Source organism: Leptonotus elevatus, chromosome 1 (genome assembly GCF_054856555.1).
Source record: "Leptonotus elevatus isolate MCC_2025b chromosome 1, RoL_Lele_1.0, whole genome shotgun sequence".
Taxonomy (NCBI): domain Eukaryota; kingdom Metazoa; phylum Chordata; class Actinopteri; order Syngnathiformes; family Syngnathidae; genus Leptonotus; species Leptonotus elevatus.
This window is the reverse complement of record NC_141239.1, coordinates 19,518,432-19,545,142: the sequence shown is the minus strand read 5'-3', so window position 1 is coordinate 19,545,142 and position 26,711 is coordinate 19,518,432. Positions and strand designations below refer to the sequence as shown.

The 26,711-nt window shown below is 39.2% G+C and overlaps 1 protein-coding gene across 1 annotated transcript in view; it reads left to right on the top strand.

The window, feature by feature from the left end:
* The first annotated feature begins 2,507 nt into the window (after positions 1 to 2,507).
* The window catches only part of LOC147181174 (solute carrier family 22 member 23-like), a 50,484-nt gene continuing 26,280 nt past the window's right edge, over positions 2,508 to 26,711 (top strand). Inside the window, exons 1-3 of the mRNA XM_086081460.1 lie at positions 2,508 to 3,368; positions 19,224 to 19,327; positions 19,410 to 19,564. Coding sequence (XP_085937586.1) covers positions 2,661 to 3,368; positions 19,224 to 19,327; positions 19,410 to 19,564 — 967 coding nt within the window. The 5' untranslated portion in view covers positions 2,508 to 2,660. The remainder of the gene's footprint in view (positions 3,369 to 19,223; positions 19,328 to 19,409; positions 19,565 to 26,711) is intronic.

The window sequence follows — 26,711 nt, the reverse complement described above, 5'->3', positions numbered from 1 at the left end:
ACAAATATATATATATATATATATATATATATATATATATATATATATATATATATATATATACATACATACAAAAAAGTACAGTAACAAAGTATGGACGGCCTCCAGAAGCCTATTGGCTTGCGAGCTAGTGCCTCTTGTCGGAGGACATGGAAAGCCCCAGGATGACTCGGTGGAATATATTCCAACCCTAGGCTTTAAGCGGACATATTATCAAAGCTCATATGCGTAGGCATTAGAAAGATACTAGATGTTATTGAGAGAGATTTTTTTTAACCTCATTTCATATGCTTGGCAATTTTTTTTTTATCTTTCAAATTAGGAAGGGCTTTAAATAACATTCTTCTTTGTGGAGTGTCAAATTCATGATTATTTTCAGTTAACCCTCCTGTTATGTTGTGGGTCAAACTGACCCATTTGAAAGTTAAAGTAAATGTTGATAGTGCTTGGCTTTTTACGTATACTGGCATTCAACATATTCAATAAGAATTGAATTTGTGGACACTTTTGTTAAAGTATTTTTGTCACTTAAAATAAATATCGGAAATAAATCTCGGTAGCGTGATCTGTGAGAAAAAATACTGATTGAAATTGTTAGTGATGGCGTTAAAGAGAGATTTAAAAAAATTTGTTGAAATGTTTAAAATTTCAGATTTTTTAATATTTATAATTAAACAAAACCCAGGATTATTTTTGCTGTTCCGGAAAAAAATCAGTGCAAATGAAATATTGTCTTTGTTATTAGTAACACACACACAGACAAACGTTTCTGAAGTTTATTTAGGATAAATACGCCTCCGGGTCATTTTGACCCAGAAACATTATTGCTGTTCCTGAGATATGAACATAACACACTGGTTAAAATTAAGGAATGAATTTGGGTTATACACATTTCTGACACTTTTGGATGACTAAACATGGGTCAAAGTGACCCCGGGGCAACATTATTATTTATCCTCTCATAAAAACAAAACAGGAGGGTTAAATATGGCGTTCCTGATTAATATTGTGTTTGTGGAATATGAGTTAAGCAGCAAAATCCACTTAAAAAAAGAAAATTCTATCTCAGGGACGGCCAAGTTGCCATTTGTTGTAGACAGAAAATGACATCATAATTACTCAGGGCTTTGAAGTTGAGCTGCAATTGATTTTTACCTGAAACCTGAGCAGCTGTGATGCCATTTTCAGTCAACAGCAAGTGGCAAAATGGCCGCCTCCTGAGATGGATAAAAAAATATATATATATGGATTTTGCTGCTTAACTCATATTCCACAAACACAACATTAATCAGAAGGTAGTGTTTAGACTAATGGGGGCACATACAACGTATTGTAAAGCTACATTTTGGGTTGACTACACATTTTATTTTATGAATAATACCAACAAATACTTCTTCTAACATATCAAAATTTGCTTTATACTTGTGGGATGGAACAAATTAATTAAGTGGTAGCTCGACTTAAAAGTGACCTAACATAGGAATTTTTCGAGATACGATCTTAAATTCCTTTTTCTTTTTTTTTGTCTTGAGCAAAAATTTTAGTTACAAATAATACTCCCAGGAATATATTCTTGATCTTCTGCCCAAAAAATTACAATTACAACATCGTATGTTGCAGTTATGACTGTCTACAGTATGTATTTTGCTGCCCATCTGTTTCCCACAGATTTGAAATCTACATGGGTGGGTGGACTCCGGCGGGGGTGATGGGAGGGGGGTCTCAGTCCTGTTACTACGTCTCTTCGAGCCTCACGATCCACAAGTGAGTGACGGCAAACTAACGTTACATGTGGTATATCCTGTCGCGACACGTTTTTTTCTTTTTAAATATATTTTTAATAAATTTTCTAGAAAACTTCTTGGGTTGTGGCCAATTTACTTGGGTGGCCCGCCCAAGTATTAACATGATGTGGGAAATGCACCAGAACAAACAATTGAATCAATATCATGAATGATAAAAAAAAAAATCATTCTATTTCTCTTTTTTTATTACGTACAATACTGTATTTAGTGTGCTATTACTTTTCTATTAAAAATGTCGCGAAAAAAACGGTTGCCGTTTCATTTGGGGCTGGAACAGATTAATGGCATTTCCATTCATTTCAATGAGGAAAGGTGATTTTGAGACAAGTGTTTTGAATTACAAGCATGGTCATGGAATAACTAAATCCTAAATTAAGGAACAACTCTAAGTGGATCCCTGCAAACGAGTGGTTCGGCACCGACAGATTCACCTGTTCACTTTTTGTTCCTAATTGGGGGGGGGGGGGGGGGGTTAAAATAGGTAAATAAATACAGTAGTTTAAAAAATATACAGGTATTTTGAATGCATTTATAATGGGCGTCAGTTAGCCTATACCTAATACTAAATCAGTGCGTTTGTCGTTTGGTCTTAAACATTTAATTGTCATTATTTGGATTCTATTTGATGGTCATGAATAAGCATAAAGTATGCCAAGCGGATTTCGTTGATTGAAAGAGGACGTCCCTAGTTTGCGGCCATGTTAGGTAAGTCCGCCTCCACGCGCGGCTTTATGCTCAGGTGTGTAACTAGCCTCTCACTTCCGGGAGCTCAACTGCCTCCTACCACCGGCACCGACACAATGGACCGCACGACGGGAAGGAAGGTCGTTGTGTAGTTCGTGGACCGCAACGTGTATGTCGACGTTACAGTCGCGGCAGAGGAAAAAGTGTTTCCTGATAACGGAAGAGTCTTCCTTCCAGTCTACTTGGTGTGGCTCCCCCGCCGGAGCTGAGCGCATTGACGCATTGTGGAGTCGACAGGGTGGGAGGAGAGGAGGGGGCGGAGGAGGAGGGGGCGGAGAAAGAGGGGGTGGTGTTCGTAGTGGTGGTGGTGGTGGAGGGGGCGCGCACTGCAACCCCTCCTTCCCGAACACAACCGAGGAGGCATCTACCGGCGGAAGCGCGATGGCCGACACCGACGACCATCAACCGGAGAACGGCTTCGTGTCCCCCGAGAGCACGTCGTCGACGCCAGGTCCTCTGACGCGCATCGACGGCTCGGTCCTGCCTTTTCTCGGTGGCTTCGGGAAGTACCAGAAACAGCTGATCCTGCTCACATGGATCCCGGCGCTCTTCATCGGATTCAGTCAATACTCGGACAATTTCCTCCTCGCCCAGCCGAACAACACATGCATCCGGCCCTTGTCGAACGCCACCGTTTCCAGGTCCACCGCCGCCACGGCTACGAGCGGCGGCAACGTGACGTGGGCCGGCTCCTGGGCGTCGGGTGGCCCCCAGAACGAGAGCGGGCGGACTCTTGGCGTTCACAACGACACGGAGTGCATGTGCAACGCGTGGACCTTTGAGCTGCACACCGGCCTTGTGCAGAATGTTGTCACTAAGGTAAGCTGTTGTCTTATGTACATATTCATTCATTCATTCATTCTACACAAGAGGGAGGGGCAGGGGGATCCCCGTGGTGGGTTCTGTGCCAGACCACCTGCTTCATTTTTTGTTTTGTTCACTGAGTGCCCCCCCTAGCGTGTCATTGCTTCTGTTTTTACCCTCACCATGTCTATTCTGTCCTCTGACATTTGTTAGTCAAACCCTTGGTGTCACCTTAACTGACAGAACCAGTGGAATTTGCCGGTAATAGACAGGAGCCGTTCGATTTGGGGCAAAGGTCTTTAGTACGCACGCTCTAGAATAATGCAACTCCTGACCAAACATCACCCTCCCACCCCTGCCCACCGGCTGCCCCCGTGACCAAACAACATATTCCTGCACGGCTCATTCTGGGGGGGTTGCTTTTTTCATGTGGCGTCATGTTGTTGATGGAATAAACTAGCATCGCTGTAATTTTCTCGTATCTGCACAACAATTAAAAACCTGGCCTATTTGTGTGTAAAATGACCATGATTGGATAACGTAATCAAATCTTCAACACGCGCCCGACAAGAAGAATCAATGGAGATGAAAGTGCAATTTGATTAGCTCGCAGCTGCCGGCAAACAAGAGGAACGTATCCAGATTCTGCAAATGAATGCCGGTTGAGTTTTGCGTGCTTATCAGCACACACGCAGTCTGATGTTAAGCCAAGCTTTGAAGCGTCTCGGCACTAATGGTGGTTGGGGCAGCCTGGGTTTGTGTTCACTACTGTGCCAACAGCCCATCTGCTTATCTCCCAATAATGTCCGATTTAAATATAGCAAACAAACCGCAGCGATCCAGGACGAAAGTAGGCAGGAGTTGATTAAATATTCTGGTCAGAATGATTGATTGATTTATAACGTAGGAGTTGTTTTATGGCTTAAACAAAACATACTGTTTTTTCATATAACCAATTTTTAAAATGTGAAGGACCACCATAAATCTGTTCTGCCCCTCATACATGGTGTCCTTAAAGTCTGGTGGGCCGGCCTCTTTTGGGGCTGATGCTGTGCTTTTGAATGATTATTTTCCTACATTTTACCACAAGAGACTGACCCACATTTTACCAGTCCATGAAGCCATTTAGAATATAGATAGCAAACTGAAACGTCATCAATAAACTTCAGTGGCAGAAATACATGTTTGGCAAAAGTCGGGCTGAGCTGGTGGGCCTAAGTCAGTGGTGGGCAAACTCGGTCCTCGAGGGCCGACGTCCTGCAGGTTTTGGAGGTTTCCCTGCTGATTCCAATCAACAGGATCGTTACCAAGCTTATGCAAACCTTGCTGATGAGCTGATCATTTATCAGTCATAAGTCAAAATGCCAGGGCCAATTTTCTTTTCATTTTTCTTTTTTTGTCAGTCCAAATTTTATTTGTCGTGTGAAGTACATCAACCTTTGCATCACAATTATTTGTTGTTATTCCAATTGAAAATACACTTTTCGTCCCGAGTCTCCTTCCCCCTCCTTTCGTGGTACCAAGATTGACCTGTGAGAGGCAGCGTGGTGCCAAAAATCGCAAAGAAGATAATAGAAGAAGAAATGGAAGAGGCTAGGTAAATTGTTAGCTTAACTGGTAACTACATCTCATTTGCAAACTCGGAGTCTGGAATTGACTGCTTGATTGTGATGGCTAATATCGGAGATTTTGAATATATATCGATATAATTAGATACTGTTTGTTACCTCGAGAGTCTAAGAAGAAGAAAAAAAAACACCCTACAGTGGATGATCTTGGGTTGATATTTTGAGACGTCTGACGATCAAAAAGGAGACAAAATGGCCAAATTTCATTTAGTTGACCAAGTTCTGAAATATCTTGCGAGTAATCGTGTGGATCCACGCCGTGTTTGATTCTTGCAATATTAAACGCCAGCTCATCCTCTCATGCTGGTGTCACCCTTGCCCATTCTGTATTTGTGTTGCCTTTGCATACACAATGAGAATGTCATGTTGGTGCCACTGCATGCTTGAATGGTCACTAAGAGCCTCAACCATGCATGTCAACCTTGTAACAAGGTCATTATGGGGAGAGATTAAATCAGTGGTAGCACCGACCTTGTACTGTACGTATGCTTTCTATGCATTTTACGACACCACTCTGGTCATATTGCACTTTCCTTGCTAGCCAGAATTTCTAGAGCACGATCACGTGTGCCTTTTGATAAAAGAGACATTTAGCATTTATTTATACGAGGTATATTGGTAAATGGTACAGTGTACTTGTGTATGCCAGCCAACATCACTGGCCTGTTTGAATGACATTTGACTGGAAGTGAGCAGGAACAGGTACCCTAAGAAAACTGCCCGAGAAAGCACAAGAATTATGAGACTAGTTTGTGTCAAATTCTTGTTCCTGGTCATGTCATGCAATTTTACTGTATGACTTCTTGTTGCTAGGCAAAATTTGTGCAGCAATAATTGTTACCCATCGGAGGAAATAAATGTAACATGCAAGCCTACGACAGTTGTCTAGGTAACAGCGGACAGATGGTTAGCAGGAATATGAAAATTAAGCAAAGAACCCGGGGGGGGGGGGGGGGGGGGATATCTGTGGAGCTATGATTTGGGCCCTGGCCTAACAAACTACACACAAACGCACACACTAAAAGACACATGGCAGTTTTGCCAACTGGGCTACTTGACAGAAAGTCAGCAGGAACAGGACCAGTGAATGCATCTTCCCCAGATAAGTCTTTCGTCTGCATATTTATTTCACAATAAAACCCATGAGAATGACGCTTTGGCTGCTTCTTCTTCTGCGTAGAGTGCGGCCCCTCTAAAGCGAGGAGCCTCTCTCTCCCACTTGCGCCCCACCTTGCGTGCGTGGCCACATGTTCATGTCTCCAAGTAGATCAAATAGGATGTGGCACAGCAGCAGGAACTGATGACTCTGCATTTGTGCCTGTGTTTGAACTGTGTGGTCACAATTGGGTTCAGCTATCCGTGACACTGTGTAAGTAAGGCAAGTGTCAACACTGGCCTCGCACACGCATACGCACTCGCGCCCCATGTGACTGGACCCTTATGATCATGTGTGAACAACTACAGGCCACACTGTGCTAACTCTTCAGCTGGGAGAAAATTGGCTTGAAACATTCAGGCAGTTAAGTGCTGAAATGACATCATTCAAACAGAATTCAGTTTATTTATTTATTAATTTAAAAGGAAAAAAATGAAAGGGGTGGAAAGTCAAACTTAGATCGGCCCCTTGTTAACACAAAATGGATGACAGCTAAAGTCAAGGCACAAATAACAGTTTTACAAAACAATAAAATAATTCAAAATCATAAATTCTTGCTATGTAGCAATATCATATTTTTCTTCAGTTAATTGCGCTTTTACACACTTCTTCTAAATACAAATGGACTGAGACAGTTTAATTACACAGTCAAGATTGTTCCACAGACTGACATAATGCATATTTCCTTTTGTTTTGTTCTATATTCCGGTCTAGAAGAAAATTCAGTTCCTTTATTTAGATCAAGTTGTTTGGTAAAATTTGGTGACGATCTTTAAGTAAATAATTTTGTGAGTGATTCGTTCTTTGAAGCATTAAAGAGGAAGTCAACCTTAAATATTTCTTGACAATAATATATGTGACCTCACTATAGTCTAAACATGACATTCTGATTAATATTACATTTGTGGAATATGAGTTTTGAAGCAAAATCCAGCCATTTTTATCCATTTCAGGGGGCGGCCATTTTGCCACTTGCTGTCGACTGAAGTTGACATCAATGTTGCTCAATCACAGCTCACCTGTTTTCTGAAGCTGAGCTGTGATTGGTTGTTACTTGATACACGAGTGAGCAACATTGATGTCATCTTTAGCCGACAGCAAGTGACAAAATGGCCGCCTCCTGAGATGGATGATAAAGGCTGGATTTTGCTTCATAACTTATTCAACTAACACAATATTAAGAAAAATACCATATTTAGACTAGCGGGGCTGCATAGAACATATTGTCACAAAAAATAATTGGGTTGACTTTCCTTTTAGAATACGCAACGTTAGCTTACCCTGTTGCTGTTCCAGTCCACTCTCCTTGTTGCTGCAGAGGTCGGTTCTCTCGCTGTCCACAGACTGTTGTTCAATAAAATAGATGAGGCTCCTTACTGAGAAGGATGCAAAGGAGATCATCGGTCTCCTCCAAATTGTTTGCGTTGTTCGTTCTGACTGATGCCTTTTAATGTGCTGTGGTTTTTGCAGTATCTTGCTATACTATTTGAATATGGAAAACAGACTCTCCTTATTTGAACTGTGTGACATTTAAAAATGGTGTGTTTATGACAATAGAAGTTTACAAATGGCACGGAATAAAGTAATTTGTTCGCCATGCTCACTGTTTTTAATTTGATTGTTTTATGTTATTGGCCCATATGTGTTTTTCATACAAATATTTAAATGTTATGACTTTACTATTATGTGATGTCACGGATGTAGAAACAAACCTCCTCCGCCATCTTATGTAGGACACCACCTAAATGTAATTAAGGTTTATCCCAACAATGTCCTTGACCACGTTGTGTTGAATTGTCAAATGTTATTTGAAATGCATAGCTTTATTCCTTTGGTGGCTTTACCACTTGACGTACTTGCCATGTTACATGAACGCCGCTTGCTATGCTTAAGTTCCCTCCTCACTGGCACTGAAAGTAGCATTTACAAGAGGTGGCGAAGGATCCAAAGTGGTTCATGTGGAGACCCGCTCTAATTGAGTCCAAGCCATCCTCAGGGTCCATCTTAATTGGAATGAGCCTCTGAAATGAGAATGTATCATTACTCTCGCGTGTAACTGACCTTTCTCGGCTCACAGTTGGTTTCTGAAACATTAGAGCGAGACCCAAGAGCATTGCAGGTCCGACTACGGTGTGGGTGGATGTGATAAGGGAGACCGTTACAAAAAAAGCAGCCAGGGCCTCAGATGTGAAAGATGATACTGTAGGATGAACACCCATGACGTGAGGAGGCCCTCACTGCACTAGTCTGTTTCCATTACATTCTGTTTAGCCAGCTGCTCCCCCCACCCCCCCAACCCTCCTGCTGATCAGTGTGGGACACTTTGAAACACACTCAGCTGTCAAAAGGAGGTGACCCCCGCCCACTCACCCAACCACCCACCAGTGCAGCCACTCAGGGCGCACACACGAGCGTCACCCGGCAGTGTCAACGGGGACGAAAGATGCCGGTGTTAGCCACAGATAGATGAACACCCTGCGCGCTAGCTTTGTTTCTGATAAGTGCAGTGAACATTTGGGGAGGCGGGGTTACATTACATCACGCATCGCTACAGTTTGGCGCTTGGGGTGGGATACATCAATATCACAGATTTGTCATTGCCACATCATTGCAACGCTTGTTTGTTTAATTTCAGGATACACGACTTGTAATGAGAACTCTACATGCTTATTGTTTGCTAGCTATGTAGATGAGCCAATTTAAAATATGAGAAACCCAACCCAAAAATAGACATGCATACTTTTTAGGGGTGTGAATTGCCTAGTACCTTTCGATTCGTATCACGATTCATAGGTCACGATTCGATTCGATACCGATTAATCCCGATACTAATCTATAAATTGATTATTGCGATTTTTATTTTTTTAAACTCAAATTTAGAAAATACAAATCAGTAAACTTATACATGTACAATGTAAGATTTTTATGAGAATGTATTTATTTATCTGAAAATTCTGGCTTATAACCGAGCCACTGCATTTAACCAACAGGTTGCAGTCTGTTTCATGTTTGAACAGCACTGAAATAAAATGTTAAGGCTTAATGTTCCATTAATATAACATTCTTCCATGCTTAATGTGTGAATCCTAACCCTAAGTAAGGAAGATGTTTTGTTGAATATTCCCATAAAAAATGTATGTTTAAAAATCGATTCGGCCGCATATCGAATCGATTCGAGAATTGCGCGCTGTAATATCGCGATATATTGCTGAATCGATTTTTTTCTAACACTCCTAATACTTTTACTGTCCTTATATTGTGTAGTGTACTTGAGCGGACCAACACAGCAAACGACACACCTAAACGTATCGCCTCACCTTCCCCAGTATGTATTTGCAATAACACATTTTGTTTCTTTCCTGGTGGGCTGACTTAAAGTTGGCAGGGTAAAAGGGATAGTTTGGGATTTTTGACCTGAATCTGTATGGCACCGTCATCTACAGTGGTTTACAATCAGCACTGACTTACCGCTGACAGCGTCCTGTGACCCGAGATCTGGTCCGGTTTTGGTCGAGACGAAAGTAGTCCGGCTAGGTGGCTGGGGTCACGGAAATAAAGCGTTTTCTTCAAAAAACAAAGTGTGTTCAAAAGAGTGATACATTTGCATCACAAAACCGCAAATTAGAAAAAAGTCCGACTCCATTACCACTGGGCACTATTTTTCTGTTCGTATCACTGCGCGGCACACTGCAAAACCGAACCAAATCTCGGGTGACAGGACGCTGTTAGCGGTAAGTCAGTGTTGATGCACACCACTGTAGGTGACGATGCCATACAGATCCATGTCAAAAATCCCGAACTATTACTTTAAGGTTAAAAAAAAAAACAGTTTGGGAAGGACTAGACTAGAGCTCCTTTTTTTGCATGTACCTTTATATTGTAGTGCTATCACTATAGAATCTTTCTAAAATTGATTATCCTATCAATTATTCCAATGATTAATCATTTAATCGCCCCTCCCCCATTTTTTGTTTGTTAAAAAAAAAAAAAATGTTGTTGTTAATCCACTAAGATTGGATTTAAGTTAAATTGAGTAGATATAAGTACTCCTAATGTATTATCTTCTACACATATGCAAACACCAACAACATTAGTCTATGCTAAATGGTTAGTAATTGTGATTAGCATCAGCGCGCTAGCTACGAACACTTAAGGTAAACAAACACTAACTACCATTTAGTTCCCACATACATCATTATATCCACATGAAATAGCGTCTTAAAAGTCACTTACAGACGATGCTTCAACATTATCCCATGAGGGTAGACTAGAGCTAGCTGTTAGCTACATGAGGTCAATAACTTCCTGTTCCTGTCTTCTTCTGGGGAAGTTTAGTGCAGGAGTACCCTCTACTGGTGAAGCGATGAACACCTAAAACCGAGTGGGAAGTTATATTTTGGAATAACAAGTACAGCCCAAGTGCTTTTTTTGGATGTTCAGAATTTCCTTTCCTGTGTTTTAGGGAAGCTCAATGTGCTGCGTTGTCTTTAATAAAAATAAAAAAGCACTAAGTACTGAGACTACATTTTTCCCCACAGCCCTAGTATCTTGTCAAAAGAGGAGAAGGCTAACAAAACAACTATTCTGTGTCCCTATTTGCTTCTCTACTTTGAACTACCAACCTAGTGTTATTGCCACTGCCAGGCTCGACACACTGCAGTTTGCTGATTGGTTGATAGAGAACCGTCACTTGCTTGTGACAGCAGGAATGGAATGAGGAGAAGACATAAGGTGTCTGAAACAAAGCTTGTCTTCTCGTTGTAATAAACATCATCCGCATGGCAAGAAGAAAGAACATGCCATGCTCCTCTTCTTTTGTTGAATTCATTGTTTGTACACTGTCACGCTGCTGTGAAGTCAGATCGGGGTTTGCCATGACAAACTGTACCGCGGTAAACTTAACTGAACTATAAAATAGTGTGAAAAATAGTTTTTGTCTTTTTGCGTATTGATTATGCAGGATGGTGGTGTAGTGGTTAGCATGACTGCCTCACAGTTAAGATGACTCTTAATTGTCTATAGTTGTATGAGTGAATGGTCGTTTGTTATGTGCCGTCTTTTGCTTGAAAGTTACCTGGGATATACTCCATCTAATGAGGACAAGCGCAATCAAAAATGGATGGATGGGTTAATTTCTAGCTTTTGTTTATGCCACATTAGTTGGCTAGAATTTTGTGACGTCGTAGTGAACGACTGCAAGTCAAACTGTCATAGTAAGTTAACAACTCAAATTGAAATAATAGAAGAAATAAGCTGTCTTTTATATTAATTAATGTTTCATTTGCCTTTATTTTTGTCTAACTTATAAAACCAAAACATTTACTACTTAATAAATTACATACATGTTGTTTGTAGTACAGATGAATTTATTCCTTGAAAAATATATTAGAAGAGGACCTTGAAGAATGTCAAATCGCGTCAAATCAATTTATTAAATCACAATATTAATTAGGGATGCACGATAATATCGGTGGCCGATAATTATCGGCAATTATCGACTAATTTGACGTCAAACAGATAAACCATTAATGAAGAAATCCGCCGATAATTATCGGCAATTATCAACCACTTTGACATCCTACAGATAAACCAGATAATAAAGAAATGTTTGTATTTTTTAAACATGGCTGTTTTGTTTTGGCAAACTCAAAATGAGTTACTAGTTTTCTTTGAAGCAGACATATCAATAAAATTTAGCTTCATGGCGCTTTACACAATGTCCACATGCATTTGTCCATGTTAGCGTTATAGTAGGACTCAAAAGTGTATTTGTATTCAAGTTAATTTTGCAAAAAATTATCGGCTGACTTATCGGTTATCGACATCGGCACTTTCTAAATGATTGTTTTTTCCGTATCGGTTGAAAATAGCATTATCGTGCATCCCTAATATTAATTATAATTATATGTGAATGCGTGAGGGGGGGGTTAGCATTTACATTATTTTTCAAAATAGTTCAGCCTTGCGTGCATGTTAGTTTCACTGAAGATGTTTGTTTGTGTCCTGTGATTGACTGGCGACCAGTCCAGGGTGTCCATTGCCTTTCCCATCACTGGTTAGGCTCCAGCTCAACCGTGAGCCTGTTTGCTAAGAAATGTTAAAGAAAATAATTGGATAGATTGTGCAGGTAATGAAGTGACCAATGACCAACAAAGTTTTTTTTTTTATCACTGCAGCCGTGCTATGCAAGCAAAATGAAGCACAAATTCTCATACACGTGTTTGCGTTCCTTTTTGCCTTGATGTTGTCTTTAACCCCCACTCTGTACGCCCACCACTTCACAGTATTTTCCACCCATGGGTGAGGTAAAACTTGGAAGGTTCTGATTATCACTGTTGCTAGGCAGTAACTATGCAGCAGCCTCTCTCCTTCTCTCTCTTGCGCTCTTTATATTATCTTTCTCAGTGTGCTTCTTTCTACCTTCTCTTCTCCTCAAAACTGTTTTCTTCTTGCGATTTATTCGTTTTATCTACGCATTCCTCTTCTTGTTAAAATCTTCTGCTCACATGTGCTGCATTATATTACATTGTATTATTATTGTTCTTTCAGCCTTTGTGACTTGTTCTAGTGTTTCTTGCTCTCCCCACTCCACACCCTTTGAACCACCCCACCCACGACTTAAAAGTTCCGCAGGTTCAGAAACGAGCCGCTCCAATTGCAAAGCACTGACTGATCATTGATGTGCTCTTTTATTATGACTTTGATCATTTATTCATCATGGCCGTTTTTCTGCTTCGTGTTACGAGCCAATGTTTTAGATACAAGTGAGCTGCTGGAGTGAAGTGAAACCTAAATAAATCCAAATGTGGGCCGTCGAGCCACCGTGGCTGATGAACTTTCCAAATGAGAGCATTCGCAAAGACCTGCTGTAGGCCACAACTCGCTCTCAAATGCTCACACGCAGACGAACTGGCCAACCCAACACCACATCCAGATGTCAATTATTAGGCCACACCCTTTAAAAGCGAATTTCAACCCAAGAAAACTACAGTGCATACAGTAATAATGATACTTTCTAAAACAAATTTTGTCTATATTGTATTTTATATTATTTTCTCTATAGGCAATACAGTGATAATTATTTGTATAAAAAAGTCATAAAACATTTGTTTTGTTTCGTTGGGGGTCCACAAACATTTAACAGTAATATTTTAGTAGTAGTAAATAAAAAGATAATTAAAATGCTGTTAATATTAAGATGTAAATAGTCATACTGCAGCAAGTGTCAAAAGTGAACCACTATTGATATGATATGGGAACAAAAAGTCTTAACTGAAACAATGATTTAAAAGGATTCTTGATTCATTGAGCCATTTGCAGCAGTAAGAAGATCATATTTTGCCAATAATTAATGTGATTACTTCGTAATTGTTATGAAGAATTAATACCTTTAAAAACGAACTCCCCTGTTTTCTGGGTTTGGTCAGCACACGGAGCCATGATCGGTCGTTAGTTACCTACTTCCTCAGCACAGGTGTGTGTGATGTCATCTTCAGTCGACAGCAAGTGGAAAAATTTGTTTTTAAGGTATTAGTCGTACATGAAAATAATGAGGTTATCAAATTTATTATAGACAAAATATTATCATCTTACTGTTGAAAATAGCTCAATGAGTCTAGTATCCAGAGTGACAGATGTGTTTTAAGCAGCTCGTTATTTTTTTCAGTCAGAATTTGTGATAGACCGATATGGTTTTTCCAGGGCTGATACTGATACCGATTATTATTAGTAAAGGAGGCCGATAACCGATATTTCAAAGTGATATTCATTTGCAGTAAAATAGAACATTTTAGCATTCAAACCTAAAAATAATAGACAACTTTGTTTAAAAATTAACCAAAAATAACAAACAAAAAATAATATATATTTTTTTAGAAATAAAAAGTGTATGAAGTTCCCAGCGTCAGCATCATCTTTTATTAAATGGAAATTTAAATAATTCCATAAATGAAAAGTTCCCCTGTCTCACTGAGCAACAAATGCCTGCGAAATTGTGAACGTAGCTAATTTGGGGTTTTCGTAAAAGGTTTCAAAAGGTCTTCACAGAGAGTAAACATTTTTTTGAAATGTCTTTACGACAAGTAAAAACTGTCTGTGAACATCTTACAAATCTTGATGAAAACCCTAAATTCGCAAGCATTCACCGCTCTGTGAGATACCAGCTTTATCGGCCTTCCGATTTGTAAAAAAAAAAAGAAAGAAAAAAAAAAGCCCAGCCGATAATCGGTCTATCCCTATGCATGTACAAGTAAGTTAACAAAAAAACAACAATCAAACAAGTAACTGCATGCTTAGGGAGGCTAGTCCGACTCTCGTTCTTCTCTCACTACCTACTTTGTTGCCAAGCAAAAATCAAATTGCATGCTCCGATGCTCACTGAATTAAGGTGTTAGTTGAATTCCAGCATACGGGGGCATTTGACTTTAGGGAATCCGCAGTAGTTTATTCGCCAGATCACACCTCATCACAACAACACTCTGTTAGCCCCATTCAAAAACATTTATTCACACAGTAAAGGGCTCAATTGAGCATCATGAATTCCACGGTATGTGTATGACATAACCATTGTTCCACTGCAGTCGCAGTCATTTAAGAGAAGTCAGCAGACGCTTCGAGGATTTTGACGGATTTTCTTTCTCCCCTCCCCGCTCTGCCGCCTCTTCGCGCTTCACATTTCTGTCGGCTAATAGGTTTATATATACGCGTCTCGCCCAACTCTGCACACTGCCTTCTATTCATTATTCTCTAATGAGCAACACAATAGCAAAGCAACAGAACACAGGGATAATGGGCTGCATAGCGGACAAGTCGCGCATGATGGGACTTGGACTAAACCGGATTGTTTGGAATTTTTGCTGAGAGTCTATCCATATTCATATAGTATGATCTTTAAAGGAAGAATCTCTACGTGCGACTGTATGGACGTTTGATTGACTTTCAGAAATTTCCTATTTCTTCCTTTATTGGCTGTCCGAGCACTGTTTTAAGCAACATTATATTGTTGGCATAAAATAATTACCAAAAGCGAACCAACCAATATTGATCCATTAAAGCAGTAAGACACTCTCTTAAGTCCAATGGATGATGAGGTGTAATGCTGTGCTTCGCCCGGCTGATGTAATTTAATATCTTGATCATGATGTAGGCCTATATCCCACTACAGTGTTTTTTCCTTTACATATTGTCCATTTTCTCTTAGCTTTTGTCCATTTATTAATAAAACAAATGTTATATCGAAAGAACGATAAGTATTTTAACTGCCTTGCACTTTAACATACCCAGTCAGTCAGATAAAATAAAATAAAACACACAATTTCCAGCAGCATTTAAACAGCCTTAAGATGACAGTCGATGTTGTGGTTTCTAAACAGAAAACATTTAAGCTGTTGATATTTCATTTGGCATTTTTAAAGCATTGAATCTGTCCCTGTTTACACAAAAGATACAGTAAGTAATCACTTTTTTTGCCAAATGTAAATAAACTGAACCATGACCTTAAAACCTTGCTATGCATCAGACGTTTTTGTTGTTATAACTTGAACCCTAACGATTATACACTTTTGTCTTTTCACCATTAAAATCATTCCCCTGAGTGCAACAATATCTTGGTGCATAGAGGAAAAAACGTTTGACATCCTTGTAGTAGGATTGGGCAATTAATTGAAACAATTTTGGCTACTCTTGATCTTTGAAATGGTATAATAGAAGAAAAATGATCAACCTTGCTTATGATTACCTTGATTGTGTAGCAAGCATGTGACGTGTATGTGTTTAAAATTCTAACGTCCCTGAGCGTGATTTAAGCTGTTGAATGACACCCCAGTTGAACTTTAGAGTTCAAAGTTCTAAAGTTTTAAAGCTAAACACAGAACAAAAATAATTACATTCATTGTATATGTAAATAAGACTTTGCTTTTAAAAGATTGCTAGCATTGATGTTAAAGTCAACGTAAAATCCCATTAAACACGCGAACGGGAAATTAGCATCGACTTTGGGATTGATATTAAATCCAATAACGGATATTCATGCACAAATCATGCGAAAACAGACACACAGGTAGCAGAAAAATACTCATACTATTATTTCTATTACTCCTTTTGTGAAAAAGGATTTACATTAATAGAGCTCAGTAGCAACTTTCTACTAGTACTTTCTTACTAATTCATTTTCTCGTTGTCCCTTTCAAGTTATATTAAAAGTCGAGCTTTCAAGGATTAAATGAATTTTACTTTGCTCAAAATTCAAGGATACCAAGATCTACTATGGTAATTTTGTCTTCTATAGAAATTCAGGTTCCACCGCTGCCGTTAGAGAAACGCTGTCATACAATCATGTAAATATTTATTAGACTACCTTGTTTTCTTTCTTATTTATTTAAATGTATGGTACCACTTAAAGGTGTATCATGACTAAGAGAGAAAATAAAACATGGAATGCCTTAAAGCACTTTTTTTTTGGCAGTACATTGCCATAGCTATTGATGTAAGAACTTAAGTAATTTTTGTTCACAGAAAACATGGAAAATGGCTTATATCAGCTCTTAAAGCAACACTAAGGAACTTTCAGTTTACGTTGATTATGGCGGTGCCATATGTTCAAAAGCGGTAATGTTATGCCTGAAGGAAGACCATATTTCCCAATACAAGCCCATTGTATCGTTTTTGAGCTCACGCCAGTGAGCGAAAGCCAGGCCAATGTGGATCCTTGATTGTCCTTTTATCTGCTTATAGCTTCCTTTTTTCTTTTTTGTCTCCTCAGACAAAACGTTTCAGTTGTTTTGCAGCTTCTGCCAGGAAAGCGGTAATCTTGCGTCAACATTCAAATTGACTTCTGCCTTTGTAACGAATGGGGAAAGGGTGAAGTGACGTATGCCATAAAGCAGTCAGCACATTTGTAGTTTTTTTGTGTGGCAGTGTTCCTACCATCCTCCTCGAAGTTGCTGAGTGCTAGTAAAAATGATTCAGACCTCCTCAGGCCATGGCAAATATACAATTCAACTAGTTTGAAGTCGATGTTTCATCAGAAGAGTTATGAAAATATTTTATTAAGGTTGAAATGTTCCTTAGTGCTACTTTAAGTTAAACTATTCTGAGCTATTTTTGTTGTCATTATTAATATATTCATTCAAACAAATGTACCTTTAGTTGTACCTGGCATTTAAAATAAATAAGAAATTGCAGAAACAAGGATGCGCTAATATTTTCTCCATGTCTGTGTATATACTACTTGTTTTTGCTAGCGCAGGCGGCAAGCACGATTCGCAGCATGTAGTTCCCATCAAATAATTCACAAGCTTGGTCAGTGAGAGACCTAGTTAATAATACATGTGTATTGACAAATGCTTCTACAAAAAGTCGCCCTAATGACATGTTGACAAGCACAACCTCCCCCAATCTGTCTGCTGTACATTTTCTCCACACTTCAACACTTGTGTCGCGTTGTGGCTTCGCCTCCATGTGACTTTAAACACTCTGTGTCGCAACACTGGTCATCGAGCTGTGGTAGGCCTCTGCGGTGTTTTCAAGCACTACAAAGCAGCTCATCCAGCTTCTGATTCGTCTCAATTTGCGGAGTCACTTTGTTTTCTTTCTGTTTTCATTCCGTCTCTCAGCTGTAAAGTGATTGCACAAGAGGAACTTGTTTTGTGTCCCTGTGTGCTTTTTCTTCGTCTGACATCGATACCAAAAGCATGAATGAGTAGCATTCCTGGATCATGTGATGACTAGGTGGTTCTGCGTAATCCTGGAGCGTTCCATTCAAAGCGGGTCACTGCGATAGAGGTCAAGCCAGGTTAAAGCGAGTGCCCCAACATGATATTGTTTATAGAATGTTTATATTATTTAGCAAAATTGAGAATGGGTACCATTTTGCAATATGTCTTTCTACTGATACTGAATTATATAATGTATACATTATCTCAAATATAGCACTAGCAGCTACAGTGGAACCATAATGATTGAACACAATCAATTGCTGACACTATGTTTCCAAATTACTTTTCTACCCATTGAAAAAATATATAAACAAAAAGGATCAGTTCAGTTCACTTTTGCCATCATGAAGTCTTTATGCAATGTACAGGCAATACTTAAATTAACTTTTCTTTACTAGCATGCTTGTGAAAATAAAATTCAAATTAACCACCGTAATATTATTAGGTTAAGACAAATTATCTTAACATAAATGATGGTTGATGAGGAGCACGTAATTAAAATGGTGGCTTATTTATCTAATTTTTCAACATTAACTGTCACAGTATGAACAATTCCGAGCTTGCGTCACAATTACGTCACAAGTCAAAATGGGGGGTCTAATGCTAAGTCGGTGAAGTAAGGTGCGTTGAATTGCGGAACTGCGCGGATGTTTGGAATTGTCCATAGTAGCAAAGATATAAAATAGTTATACACTAATGTAAAAAATTTCTTATTATAGTAGTTATGGTAGTAGCTAGTATAGTAGCTAGCCTAGTTTGTGCTAGCAGCTAATCCTCTATGCTAGCTAAACTGAGACCATGTGGTGTCACTTGTTTGTTTCAGAATTCTACAATGTTTCTTAACTGGCACGTGTACTGTAAAAAAAGATGGCACTTATGACATTTTAAAACAAATAATAAAATGTGCTTGAGCTGTTATGCTAGCTGCTACTAGTTGTAGAGTGACCAGATGTCCAGATTTGACTGGGTATGTTCACCTTTTAGTGCCAAAAAATAACAACCGGCCAAGATTTGAAAATAATCCGGTGTTTGCATATTTTTAGTTAAGAAAGTTTAACAAAATAGAAGCAAAAGTAGTACATAATTATGATACGCATGGCAAACATTCCTTCACTCGTCGTGCCGCCATCCTGTTCAAGTCTTGATCGTGATTGGTCAGCATTTCAGTCACTGCTTGTGCAATCATTCAACAGTCTCATATGTCAATCATGATAGTGCCGCTTATCTCCTAATGGCAAATTTTCCATCTAAGTCTGTCAAAAATGCAACACACAAGCTTTCATTTTACAATTAATTGACAAGACTGAATATAACATGTTGACATGTTTGACTTGGCATGCATTTCTAACAGCTGCGTTTATTGTCTCTTCAGTGGAGTCTGGTGTGCAACTCTGCATGGAAAGTCCACATTGCAAAATTCTCACTCTTGGTGGGATCCATCTTCGGATACCTGGTGTTCGGAATCCTCGCTGACTGGTAAGACATCCCCAGAATTCTACAGTCACATTAATATTCTTACATTACAGTAAATATATTGACATTGTGTGTCATTGTGTAGGTTTGGCCGTCACCCTGTGCTGATCATATCTGTGCTGTTCATGCTGGTGTTCGGCCTCACCGTGGCCTTTTCAGTCAACGTTCCCATGTTCAGCACACTGCGATTCTTTGAAGGCTTTTGCTTGTCTGGCATCACACTGTCACTCTACGTCCTCAGTAAGTTCTCCCTCTCAGGTTTTATTTATTTGGTTTTTAGAACTGCATGGAGGGCCAGATAAAATGCTTTTGCGGGCTCTGTTTCCAAACCTCTGCTTGACATTGGCAAAAAAAATAATTAGGAGTTGCAATAGTCATAATTTGACTGAGATATTAAAGGCAAAAATATATGCTTCCAATTTTGTGGTAACAGTTTGGCAAAGGTTCTTTTTCCCAATTGCACAAAGCAAATTCCAAATCCCCTGAATGGATGAATTTGGTGTGAAGAAAATCCTATCAAAAAAACTCTCAGGACCAACATCACTGACGTCTCACCTCACTCACAATCAAAGCCCATTTATAGCCAATTAATCATGATTAATTATGCATGCAGTTGGGGAATCCCCGTTATAGAGGGAATGTCCATATTGAACCTTTCTGAACAGCAGCAATGTAAATGTGTAAGTATTATGCCAACTCTCCCCTTTTTTTTAATCGTGTGCACCACAGTTTGGTTAGACAAAATCTTTTTGTAATTGTCCAAAATTTTCTTCTCAGGATTTTGAAAATTGTTAAAGCTATAAACAGTGTATAATATTGTCATATATTTTGGTTAATAATGGTATAAAAAGCTTTCTTGATGCCCATATGTTGTAGTTTAAAATGAGAGAAAAGCGCTATTATTGTTGAGATTAACCCTCAAAATTCAGTATGAAGCACACCTGCACAGCGTTGTTAAACCTTTTTTTGTAAATATTTGTATGGGCTTTTGTCTTTTCCATGTGGGCCTACCTGTATTTCTGATGTGTTTTTGTGTGACACTTGATATTTACCCTGGAGCCAATCTGTATTGACAAAACTCCGCGAGCGCTCTGAGACTAAGGGACGGTCATTCAATAACACATTAGCAGCTCGAATCAATCCTGTCTGACCTCCAAGCATTCTCTTTTAAGCATTTGCTTAAAAACTAACATGGACAGTGCCCATAAACAACACAGTTTGAAAAAAATACAAATAAAAATTATATGAAGTTTAGGCCAGGAACAAAATGTGACCTTCTTTTTGTGGTTGGATTTGTTTGCGCACTCCCAGCATTGGTTTGTGCGCAGTGGAGATGTTACATTAATCCCCTTCCTTCCATGATCATCAATCCACGTGCAGTTAAATCTCCTTCATGTATAATGCTGTACTTTATCCTTTTACGTCATCCTAAACAGACAGTGAGTATTTAGGGCATGAGCCATGCGGTGCTTTCGGAGGGCCTTAAACATGCTCTCCAAAAAGCTGTTCAGTGATATCCACCTCAAAGTCGGGGGGCAAAAAAATATATCCTCGACAAAAGTATGTCCAGTAGATGGGGAAATCAGATAGATGTGTTTGTCAAAACAAGACACACTGAAATGTCTTAAGAAGCCATGCTTGAAAAGAAACAGGAAAAGAGCCATTTTAGTTTGAGCGGACATACTCTTAATGGGCCAATTGGCATTTGTGTATTTCACTTTGGAAGATTTTTCAGAGACCAAATTTGATCCAAATACAAGAAAGTTTAGCACAGCGTCAAAGTTTGCATTGCTAAGACGCACAGAAATCTATTAACACAATTTCACAAGGTCAGATCTCGACCTAACCCAAACCCTCAAGTGGGATTCAAAATAGCAGGAAGCTGTTGGGTGTGTCCTGCCTAAAACCCAAGAATCTGTTGCTTAAAGTGTTATAATCAGGGGTGCATATAAGTGGTGTGTTGGTGCGCATAAGGAGTGGAAATTGAATATTGCACCCCAGTTTAACTCTGTTCCCGTGGATATATCGGTGCATCTGAAAGACGTGAAAATTGTGGATATATTTGCATGAATAATTTTGAGACAAATATATCCATATGATTGGACCTGCATTAATAGGGACTTCCTATAACTCAAGCACAAGGTCTGATCTTGACCAAACATCTTGAAGAAATTCATGTACCGCCTACCTTAATTTGTCACACTGCTAGTGCTGATTGGAAATATTTATGTTTGTTAGCGCGCTAATGCTAACCGTAATGGAATTGTGTTGAAACATTGTCTGTAAGTGACTTTTAAGGCACTATTACATGTGTAATGTAAATATACTGATGTATGTGTGAGTGAAATGGTAGTTAATGTTTACCTTAAGTGGTAATCGCTGGCGCGCTAAAGCTAATCACGATTAGCATAGGCTAATTTTGTTGGTGTTTAATAATGCATATGTAAAGGAAAATAGTAAATTACGAGTATTTTTATCTACTCTATTCAATTTATGTTCACTTTAGTGGATTAATAACGTTAACCTTTTTTTTTTTTTTGTGTTTTTTTTATTTTATTCAATTAATCGATGGAATAATCAAGTTTAAGTAGATTGGATAGTGTGACAGTGTGTGATTTGTTATAACACATTCAAAAAATACCATTAACTCATTATGTCTGGTGGTTTAAAAAAAAAAAAAAAAAAGCAGCTACAGGACAATGTGCACACATTCATTGCGCCCGAGTTGACTGCCCTGTTGAGGCTTTAGAGCGGGTTCAAACATCGCTGATAGGATGTGACACTTGTTCAGCTACTGACGCTATCTGCCACACAGGGACACTGAAAAGTAAAAAGGAAAAAGGAAAGAGGAAAGGAAGAACATAGGAAACCAGGCAAGCAGCTTTTTGAATGAAGTGTGTATGAAGAGCTGACAGGGTTTCTCACTTGTAATTTGCACTGATTTTGTTTATTAAATGTCATGCTTTTACGACACTGATTTGCAGTATGTTGGTTGCAAGGAAACAGCAGTCATTTATTATACAAATTCATTTGATGCAAGCTTTATTTTCTTTTTACCCTGAACCACCGATGTGTGCTAGGCTAAGCAGCCAGCCAGCGAAGTATACGGGCTCTCCTCAGACCCACCATTAGAGCGCTTCCACCTGTGGACAGATTTATTGGCGTCATCCATCGTTTGAATAAGCACTTCACATCCCCCGCCCCGTATGCAAATTAAACACAGATTTACATGTGAACATGTGCGAGCTTCTGCAAATATAGTTTCCATGAATGGCCGACCGTCAGACCAAAATGCGGCTTCAAGCAAGATTTAATTAAAAAAAAAAATGTTTTGTTGATGGGGGTGGGGTTCAAATGTAACTGTTCTTGTTTACTCATTTAGCATGTCTACTTTTTTTTTATGGCGTTTTGAAGTGTTAAAAAAAAAAGTTGTCGATGGAAAGAAATTCACCCCCAAATTTTGTAGCATAGTTATTATTTTTCGGAATGTATTATTTTTGTAATAGGGCATGGCTCGGTGGTGGAATGGTCATCTCCCAATGTGCGAGTGCCGCTAGCAGGTATCTATCAGTGCTTTATATTAAGGTATCGGTACTTGCAACAGTGGCCGATACCAGTATGGACGTTTTACGATCAGGACTAGAAATAAGAAAAATAGAGAATTGCCATTAATATCAGAAAAAAAAGCTATATTGGGATGTATATGTCTTTCTTTCAAATGACCTGTCATTGTTTTGGGGGGAATTGTATGTACTAGTGGTATCGGTATTTGATTTGATGTGTTTGATGTTTAGTACTCATACTGGTATCAGTCTGAAAAAAATTGGTATCAAACATCCCTGAATTGTATTTTTTTTGTAAGAAAAACATTTTTATTCTCATGTAGAAATTCACTTCTAAAGTTTCCTATTTTCTTCTTACAATCTTGCTTTTTACTTTTATTCTCATACCATATTACAACATAAATCTCGTAATGCTCTGACAGAAGAAAAAAGACAAAAGTTTCATCATTTGGTAAAATATTGTTTTTAGTTAATATTCTCTCAAAAACCTAGATTCATCCCACTTAACATCACCCCGTTCTCGTAAAGATATTTTTAATTTAAATTTAGCTATTACCAACATAGAGTTGTGCTCAAAGTTGACGTTCACCTGCTAAAATTCTAATTTTACGTATCGCACCAGTGTTTCTTGGGTGGATGCGATGCATAGCAGAGAATGAACAGTTAGTCGAATAATTCATGGTTTAGGCATGACTTAGCTCCGTATAAATGTAATCAAAGGGCCTCCAACCGGATGATGATCCATTTACTGCTCAGATTGCGCTAGTGGGCCTGTGCGTGATAAACGCTTCATTATATAAGCAAAAAGACACTTGTTTATCATGTTTACTCGCTGTGAGCAGTCTTTGTAGTCACTCGACCGCCAGGAGCTATATTTTTTTCTCCTCGGCTGTTGTACGCGTCCGATTGGGCATGCTAGTGCACGTCACACACACTCATAGGCAGGAGAAGGAGGCGGAAAATGCAGGCAACATCGCGGCAATGTGTCATGAGGGATTGTCTGTTTTCAGACATATTGCGCAATGTTTGCTTTTAAGAATAGATGGTTGTTGTTAAGTGCCGTCTAATAAATTAAGACTAAAATTAATTGTTAAATAGTGAGTCCTTCCATCAGGTTCTCCTATATATCCACATGTGGGTATTTGCACCTTGTCTGGTTAGTTAGCTTGGGGCCATCCCGGCCGAGATGTTTTCCATTTGGTACCCTCACTCACAACGGTGAGGCTTCATGTTTGTCCTCACAAGTAGTGTCCTTTGTGTTTGCTGAATGAGTGCAGACAGGTGATGATATGTACTCTTATTAGTTTGGTTAATTAAGCTACACGAGTAGGCGGAAATCATCTGTAACACCTGTTCAAACATGTTCACATTGTGTGCGTTTACAGCACCGCTTAAGAACAACATTTTTAGGGATGAAGCGAGAGCAAGTTGTAAAAATCAGATGATACAAACAGATTGGGATATTATGCAGCCATCTCGATGATGTATTTTTTTATTTCTCTTATCTTATCTAGTTCTTGCTAGCTGGTAGCTAGCTAGCCAGCCACGTGTGCTCGCCACTAATGCAGGCTCCTCGTCGGGCATGCTCGCCGTTGGTAGCCAGGCCTGCTCACTCCCTCCCTACAGATTTGTGATTTTGTTGCTCATCTCAAATGTACAAAGAAGAGTGCGCTGGTCATCATAGTCGAAGATCCTTACAAGCCTCTTGCGAACAATAAACCATCTTAGTCTTCTCAGAAGAAACGGGTTCAGCTCAAAAGCCAAATTTGGGCCTCCTTAAGCTAATGATGTCGATCTGCTCTAGCCTGTCATCTTCATCCAACGTCACACTCGACTTTGGTGTTCTCTGTCCCAACTTGGACTCAGTCTTCTCCTTGTAGTTGTTCTTGGCCTCACTCAGTTTTCTTTGTAGTTCCTTTTGGACTGCCCTGAGCTCCTAATGGTCCTTTGCCATAAAGGCCTTGTTCTTTCTGTTGAGAAGGCTTTTGGTTGGTTGCCGTGATTGGTTGTTAGCTGAGCTCTTAGTCGCTGTGCATTTTTAAAGGTGTTAGTTGTACATGGAATAAAAATGATATGATCAGATTAATGAGTGTCCCTTTTAAAAGGAACCCTGACTGTCATGACAGGTTTTCTCTATATTATTTATTTGGTTGTTACTAACATAACAATGAGATTCATTTGTCAAAAATAATTTCCAGTTTAATACATTTTGTAGAAAGTTTATTTGGACGTATGCCGCAATTGTTATTTACGTCGCAACGCATTTAGTGCGTAGTGACGTAAAATGGCGGCGGCTCTCTGCCGAGCAATGTGAAACGCCTATAAAGAAAGTAAGGTAAGCCTCGTAGCGTTCCTAAAGAAACAACATGCGATCGGGAGAATCACCCTCCCCCACGCCGTGCTCACGTCATTCACCAGACGCATTCAAGAGTTTTAGGAACGCTACGTAGACTTACCTTGCTTTCTTTGTAGACGTTTCACCATGGTCGGGTGAAAGCCTGCCGCCATTCTATGTTACTACGCACTGAATGCGTTGCGACGTAAATAATGATGGCGGCGTACGTCCAAATAAACTTTCTATAAAATGTATTAAACTAGAAATGATTTTTCAAAAATGAATCTCATAGTTATGTTAGTAACAACCAAATAAATTATATAGCACAAACTTGTCATTACAGTCGCGGTTTCGTTTAAGTAAAATGTGAATGCTCTAAAATGGATGATACGATATTTGGAGAATCTGGCTTGGGTTAGGCCCTGTATTTTTCACACGGAAATAGTATTTTTCAATTATCTGCAATACAGTTTGCCATGTCCTTGACCTCGCCCCCATCTACAATCTCTCTTCAGTCGTCATCTTGATAAATGGGTAAAGGTGCAGATTTCTCTCTATCGAGGAGGGTTAAAGTTCCCTTCCGTGCAACCTTTTGGCCCGTGCATGCTCAGCAAAGCCGCTTCTGCTATGACTCTACTTCACATTCTGTCTATCTAGCTGGAAAAAATAAACACTTCCCTATTTGGGAGAGTTTGACATATAATAATAACCTCAAGCTATCTCCAAAATTCAGGAGTGAAGTCCAGTGATTGTCAAAATGAAGGAATTCATGTCTGAGTTTACATTGTGAAATTATTTCTCTTGGCTTGTTTTTGTGATTGAGCGTGTGTTTGGGGGGGAGGAAAGGGTGTAACAGGGATGTGATTTTTCCGCTAATTCGCGGAATTCCGCTTTTTTTATCTCCAAAAATAAAATGTTACAATTTTTAAAGTGGTAAAAAATCCGATTTCGTCTCAACAGCATTCCATTTTAGTGTTTCCGTAACTGAAATGAAACTGATCTTGCGATTGGCTGAAGTCTCCGTGTTGACCAATAAACGCGCTTGTTATAAAGGCATAGGCATATGCCAGTGTTTGTTGACCAATAAACGCGCTTGTTATAAAGGCATAGGAGTATGCCATTGTTCATTTCTCAGACGTTTTTGCCGGGTGTTTAAAGAAAGATGTCCGTGATCGAACGCAAAGATGCTCCGCGAGTTAAGGAAATTGACAAGATCGCAAAAAACAAGTTTCGATGGGACTGGTTAGAGAAGGATATATCTACAAATGTTGGAAAGAAGACTGTGACGAATTTGTTCAGTGACTTTATTCGGAAGATCGATCGTGCCGGGAAAGCGCTTTGCATTTGGTGCCGTGATACCGTTGACGATGGTGCGAGAGGTTTCAAAGCTCTTGAAAGTCACGCAAAGAGCAAAAAACACGTGAAAGAACTCCAGTCAAGAACAACAAATTATTCCATCGCTGGAAGTTTCGGTGCCCAAACGAAAACT